Below are 7498 nucleotides of genomic sequence, written 5' to 3' on the forward strand. Positions count from 1 at the left end.
GAACAGCAACTACCTTTTCCTCCTAGATCTTCAGAAGAAGACTACATCCTTCTCTACAGAACCCCCTTGCTCCAACAGAACCACACCTGATACTTCAGAAGACTGCAGCCACATTTTCAATCGGACTGCCACCAGCACCCTGACCAACAAAGTGTCAGGTTGGGTTCTGACTCTGTCAGTGTTGTTCCAGTAGACTGTATTGTTTATTTTATTCTTTTTATTTCTTCCCTATTAAAGAACTGTTATTGCCTGCTCCCATATCTTTGCCTGAGAGCCCCTTAATTTAAAATTGTAGCAATTCGGAAGAGTGGGGAGGGTTTACATTCTCAATTTCAGGAGAAGCTCCTGCCTTCCTTAGCAGACTCCTGTCTTTCCAAACCAAAACACAGACCAATTTTTTTTTTGTTCCTTGCTTAAAGAAAAGAAGACAATCTGCATAAGAAAGGAGAAAATCCTCAAGCTTATCAGAGAACATAACTGGCATTTGCAAAAAATACTGACTAGAAAACATATGAAAGAAACCTTCTTACACACTGAAGACAGACAGAAGAACAGTGATGCAATGGCTAAAGAAGTAGGAGGAAGAGAAGCTAAAGAGTCTCATTTAAGACGAGTAAAGGCAAAAAAACCAGTCATGGGTTGCAAATGCAGGAGGGAGCATACAGGACAATACATCTGACACACCAAGGTGGTGACAGACATTATAAAAATGAGGGTTCATACCTTCTCTCTCCACACAGCATTTTTCCAAACCCACTGCTGAAGAAAAAACCTCAGTACTGCTACTTTTTCCATCTTCAGTAGCTTCCAGAACCATTTCCGAACAGGTTGCATGAGTTTCTCTGTTCTATTGTACAGAGATACCCATTCCAGAGATTTTTTTAAGAATAATGAGTTGCTTTTACCTTTCTGTATATATGTATATATATTATGCCTTGAGATGACCGTGCCAATGTACTAGTTTTTAAACATCAGATACCAGTGAAGTGTATGACTTCCAACACTGCTCTGTTTTAGTATCAGGAAATGCTAAGAACCCTAAGACGTGTCTGTTCTTCATTCACGCAATGAATTCTGCACTAACCAGACAGATGCAGAGCAGTGTAGGAGCGGCTCGGGGTCTCCTGCATGGTCGGGATGGACGGAGACGAGAGATCTCTGAGGCTAGGTCGTGGACATGCAATTTATTGCAAGAGCATGGGTGCAGAGCCCTGCTGGGAGCTGCCAGCCGCAGCTCAGAGCAGGGCCGAGAGAGAGAGCAAAGAAGAGCAAGAAAAAGAGAGCAAGAGAAAGCAAGAAAAGAGAAGCTTAGAGCACAGAAGAGTGAGCAAGTGAGAGAGCGAGGTTCCCATTACAATGCATTAAATCATCTTCTGTGTTGAATATTCTGATTCTCACTAACCAATCTAATACAAGATACAAATCCTATAGCATTTACATACAGCCTATAAGAATCAGTACATTACCATATTGTGTTACACTTTAAACCCTAAAAACTACTCTTTGGACCTCTCCTGCCAAGCAGTCAGGGTCTTCTTCTGACCCTTGGACCTGCTTGCTTGGAGAGGGTATTGTTTCATCAAGAAGGGGATTACCTTCTCGGCCACACCATTGTTTTCCCGTTGTTCATTAGCTAGGAGATCTCAACGGTTGCCTTCATTTCAATCTTGCTTATAGTTTCTATATTCTCAAAATCTTTTGCCAGGCAATCATATTTATAAGGCTTCCCTGTTCCATCCTCACCAACAGAGCAGCATACAAATTTGTACACAAGAAGGTGATACTATTCCCTTGCAACAAGAAGGAACTCAAGCCAATCACATATATAAACAGCCCAAACAGTGAGGGCTACTACCAAGCAAGTCAAACTCAGTTTGAATACCTAGGAGGAGGATTCTTCATGCAGACACTGGTTTGGTTTTGATATATTTTGTTAACTGCAATAGATTAGGTTTGTTATAGGTGGCTAAAACACAATTACTCCATGCAGTGTCTGTAACATGATTAACAGTAGTAATGGCTATCTCACACAGCCAACATACAAACTATATACCTAACAGTAGCCAGAGAAATTTAAGTGATAATAAACAGCTTGACTGTTTTAGCAAGCTAATGTTACAGATAACAGACACACACCACAAGTCATACAAACAAGCTTACCGGCAATGGAAACAGCTTCCCATTTACTTTAATACACAAACTATTAGGGTAATTATCTTCTTGAGGGCAGCTTGTCTCTGCTAGGCATAACCTATATCCCCAAAAAGAAAAAGCATAATTTTTAAGTGTCACCACATTTATATGTCCCCACAAACATCTTATGTTACATTAGCCAATAAAAAGTTGTAAGAGAACACTATGAAAAAGGTACCTTAGCTGAACTTGGACTGTGTAATCTCTTCTGCCCCCAGGCAAGAAGTCCCTGTGACAAAGAGAAATAAAAAGAGAAGTATCCATTTAGACAGCAGGTCTCACATTCCAGTCATATGGAGAAAGAACTGGCACACCTGCCCCAACATCACTAAACTTTGCTCTTATTTTTCTTTTATTGAGCTATGAACAAGTCTTATAAGCAACACCTTTGTTTACCTACTGCAAGTTACACAGGACTTTAAGATCAGCATCCTCTGTCAAGAGTTTATAGTAACAATTAAATATGATTTTGCCAGAGAAGAAAAAACCCTCTTGGCTTACACCATAGGTCTTGCAACAACATGAATCCTGTGACAAAAAAGCATCCTTCTATTCCGGCAGTCAGGAAACATGCAGGGAAGAAAAGCTCACCACTTCTCTAAATAGTGACAATTATTTGGAACAGAGTAATCGTTAACTCTTTAATGGGGTAGGTTTTACCCTAAATGCACATAAATTCTGTGCATAGTAGTCCCCGAAGAAAACAGAACAGTTAACCTCAGAGTAACTTCAGTGAAGATTATCATTCAGCATCTGCAAGCTTTATGTGCTGCATAAAAATGAACCAAAAACACCACATTTCTCCTGAAATTTTGCAAAATTTTACCTAGACTATGCCACACTCTTCTTACCTGGAAATACAGATTTCTCTGACCTGCTGAGGTGTTAAAGCAAAGATAAAAAACTTCTCTTGGAACCTCTGAATACTGCTCTGTACTACAAAGAGAGAGACACAGAAGAGTTTTAACCATGGTAATTAAAGAAATTGATTAAAAAAGGATCTGCAATTGAGGGATTTGTTTTGGTTTTGTTTTTTTTTTTGGAACGACACTTAAGTCACATATTCAAACTGTGGTTGAACTGCATGCAACAAAAAACATCAAGAAGTAAGAATGGAACAAATAATTCATTCAACTATATTCAGATGGCTTAATATCACATTACACTTCACTACTAAAGAAGCTTGTCAAACAGCATTATAATCCTTTCTCCTAAGAGAGAAAGGTGCAAACAAACACACACCAAATCGTAACACAACTATTTTAATGTACTACAAGAAGAGAACGTACACCAGAAGTTATTAATGGACAGATGGAAAACTACTCAATTCAGAAACAACTAATTGTAACTAAACCTTTGAGAAGAAGGGGAGAGGAGAAGGGGGAGAGGGAACACAACCCCTAAGGCCACAGAAGCCAGCTAGACTTGATGTCTGGGAATTACATCAGTAGCATTTAACAATAAATAAATAAATGGAACTTTCATATCAGAAACTGACTTGTCTGTCAGTGATGGGAAGCTGTAATATTTTAGAATTAAAGGTTAATAGTATGTACATGTTACTTTTTTACTTTCTTTCAACTTGAGAAGTTAGAAATCTTGACCTGAAATAAAAGTACATTGGACTTGTTCAACAATTAAAAGTAAGCAGAAAGAATGAAAACCACAAAAATAGCACAACTAAACCAGGCAAATTTGGAAGAGCTACTAGACTGTCTTGTACACTGTGACATTGAGAGAATAGTATCTCTATGCCCAGAAAAAAACACACAAAAAGGACACAAACATGAAATAATACCCAGGTAGAGCAAACACACACCAAGTTCCTCAAAACAATTCAAACCAGCTACATTGTACACGTATGCATGCGTGCACACACACATACCACAGACAACATTTTATATTTTAAAATAATACTTGAGCACATGTAAAAAAGATCATGGAAATGTTTTGTTATTGAATTGAGTGTTGGTTAAAATGAAACTCCAGACCTATACCTGCTCTTGTGTTCTCAGTGCAAAAGAATAACTACACTCATCTCTTTTAAAGAGTTGCACTGAAGTGGACTATACTCCTAGCTCTCTGACCTACCTGTTATTTGAATCTTTAATTCTCAAATACACAAAACTTGTTTGTTCCATATCTCAATCACCCAGGTCTACTAACTGGGACTCTAAGCTATCCATATCAATTAAAAAAAAATACAGGAAGCCTCATGTCCAAATTTGCACATGAATCCATGGTAAGAGTAATTTTCAGCCAATGCTTCTGTCCTTCTAAAATCAGTCATAGAATCATCAAGGTTGGAAGAGACCTTCAAGATCATCAAGTCCAACTGTCAACCCAGCACTACCACTGTAACTGCTAAACCCCATAACCACGTCACCCAGCACTAGATCCAGATATCTCTTGAACACCTCCAGGAATGGTGACTCCACCACCTCCCTGGGCAACCTATTCTAATGCTTGACCACTCAAACAGTGAAAAATTTTTTTCTAATATCTAATCTGAATCTCCCCTGCCTCAGTAAGAGAGAAAGAAAAGCCCATTATTTGCATATCATCCATTCCTCATATCTCATTTCCCCACTCCTCCTCACAAATATCTGAGTTGCGGTGCAGTCTGAAAGATTCCATGATCAGTTAAGAAACTAAAATGTATAAGAAGATACAAACAGCTTGAAAAATGCTGAAGTGTTTCTAAACAATACTACTAAATAGTTAGGGAACATTTTTTACTATGTAAGGTAAGCCAGGTTGAATTTCAAGACAGAAAACATATTTCCAAATAATTAAATACATTGAAGAGTAAGGCATTTGAGGAAGTGAAACTGAGATTTCAAGTTATTTGGAAGACAAAGGTCCATCCAACATTTTAACATACAGTATGGTAACAACTCATAGGCTGAGAAACCTTCACTAATCTAAGTACAACACTGAACAGTGCAGCACAAAGTATCTATTTCAGTGCCGAATATCAGAACCTGCAGAATTGTTGCAGCAAGATAAGGGCAAACTAACAAAACAGCACATTTGTTCTCTTTACATTGTTGCAACTTATTAATAATTACTGACCCTGAAATCCTTTTCCTGTTCACCCTCTGTATTGGGCCCGGCTAAGCTGGAGTTCATTTCCCCATAGCAGCCTTCACAGTACTGTCCTTTGCATTGGTAGCAGGAAAGGTGTTGAAAACACACCAGTGTTTTGGCTACTGCTGAGCAGCGCTGGCACAGCATCAGTGCTGTATCTCAACATTTTCCCCCCATCAAGGGGCTGGGGGTGGGCAAGATCCTGGGAGGGGACACAACCAGGCCAGCTGACCCAAATTGACCAAAGGGATATTCCATACCATACGACATCAACTCAGATATAAAAGCTAAGGCAGGGAGGAGGAATGGGGGGGGGGGGCATTTGTTTTTCTACAATGTTTGCCTTCCGAAGCAACCACTATGCATGCTGAAGCTCTGCTTCCTGGGAAGTGTCTGAACATCACTTGCTGATGGGAAGTAGAGAATAAACTTTTTTTCTTTTTGCTTGTGCTCACACAAACTTTCGCTTTTGCTTTAGTAGACTGCTTTATCTCAACCTACAAGTTGTTTTCCATCTTATTTTCTCTCCCCTGTCCCACTGGGGAGTGATAGAGCAGCCTGGTGGACACCTGGCATCCAGCCAAGGTCAACCCACCACACCCTGACAGACGTGTTCCTCACTTGCACCAGGCAGAGACTTCAGTTCCAAATCTTTCAGCCAAAAGCACAGGTTCAGACTAAATATTAGGAAGCATTTATTTACCAAAGAGGGTGGTCAAGCACTGGAACAGGCTGCTTAGATAGGTGGTCCATGCCCCAAGCATGTCAGTGTTTAAGAGACATTTGAACAATCCCCTTGACTATAACTTCTGGTCAGCTCTGAAGTGGTCAGGTAGTTGAAGGATCATTGTAGTTACCTTCCAACTGAACTATTCTACTCTATTATTTAATATTCAAAAGACAAAGATCTTTAATCATATAATATTTACAAAAGAGAACACTGTTTTCTGAGGTGTGGCTTGGCACTGGGTAACAAGTGGTTAAGAGAGGACAAGGGTAGAGATGAGAAGGGAAAGGAGTTTCCACTTTTTCCCAGCTGCAAAAAGCCATTTAAGTCAACTTTGTACTGTCATTAGCAACGCTTATTTCATGAATTAAGCAACCTACAGAGCTATTGAACACTTACCTAGACTTGTAGGTTTTATGAGCACATCAAGCACATCATAAAATGGTAAGCTTTTCAGTTGAACATCAGGATGAACAGGTGGAATTGGAGGGGATGGCTGCTGCATCTCAAAGTAGGGCTTAGTGTCTTGGAGGAACACAGAACTGACAGGTGTGGAAGGAGACTGAGGTGTGACTGAAGAAGAGAGTGGGTGAATGCCAGCAACAGGGAGGTCAGGCTCAGCAGGAGAGGAACTACTGTCCAAACTGAAAACTGCAGGTTTTATAGATGATAAATCTGAAAGTCCTTCAATCGTCCTTGGGTAACGACGCCTATAGAGTTCTTGGATTTTTATCTGAACTGCTGGGCTGCAGCCGCTCTTCAGTAAGTGCAGTGCCCTCATCAGGAGGTCATGTTTCTGCCCGCTTTTATTACGTCCAGCAAACCCCAACAACACTTGTAGTTCAGAAACACAAAAACTTGATACCATATTCTAGAAAGAAAAGAGAGGTAAGCACATGTAAACCAACAGTACCCCAAGTAAGCACTTTTGAGGAGCACAGTAAAGCATATTAACTTAAATCATTCTAGTTTCACATTTATCTTAGGTACCACCTGACACAAAAGTATAGTTAAAAACAGAGTGTCCAGGATGTAGACTGAGTTTGGTTGTATTATAATTTCAAAGACTTGTTTCCACACTCAAACAATAGCAACAACATAAACCTTCATGCAACCCATGCATTAAATAGGTTAAAGGGTCTCAAATTCACAGGCAGAAACACAAATTCTAACACAAAGTATCTGTCTCATTTCACGAAAAAAGCAAACAAACAAACAAGAATCCTGATGAATATTATCACCTGTCTTCCAACACATTTTAAGCACTCCCTTATTTTATTTCCTAAGTTCTGCACAGTTTATTCTGAAAATTATTTTATTTTGGACAGCATGTTAAAGGCATGCATGAACAGAGAAAGGCACATCAGGTTTCACTCCTAAAATGATGGTACAGCAAAGTGGACAGTTTTTAAAAGGTTATATTATATTATATTATATTATATTATATTATATTATATTATATTATATTATATTATATTATATTATATT

At 39.1% G+C, this 7498-nt stretch overlaps 1 protein-coding gene across 2 annotated transcripts in view; it reads right to left on the bottom strand.

Moving 5' to 3' along the window:
* The window catches only part of LOC102034602 (E3 SUMO-protein ligase PIAS2-like), a 34998-nt gene extending 28120 nt beyond the window's left edge, over positions 1-6878 (bottom strand). For both annotated transcript variants that reach the window (XM_005431180.2, XM_014311419.2), the window contains exons 1-4: positions 6410-6878; positions 3045-3129; positions 2372-2422; positions 2161-2251 (exon numbers count right to left, since the gene is read on the bottom strand). In XM_005431180.2, coding sequence (XP_005431237.1) covers positions 2161-2251; positions 2372-2422; positions 3045-3129; positions 6410-6878 — 696 coding nt within the window. The remainder of the gene's footprint in view (positions 1-2160; positions 2252-2371; positions 2423-3044; positions 3130-6409) is intronic.
* Between the last annotated feature and the right edge of the window lie 620 nt (positions 6879-7498).

Source organism: Geospiza fortis, unplaced genomic scaffold, assembly GCF_000277835.1.
Source record: "Geospiza fortis unplaced genomic scaffold, GeoFor_1.0 scaffold205, whole genome shotgun sequence".
Taxonomy (NCBI): Eukaryota; Metazoa; Chordata; class Aves; order Passeriformes; family Thraupidae; genus Geospiza; species Geospiza fortis.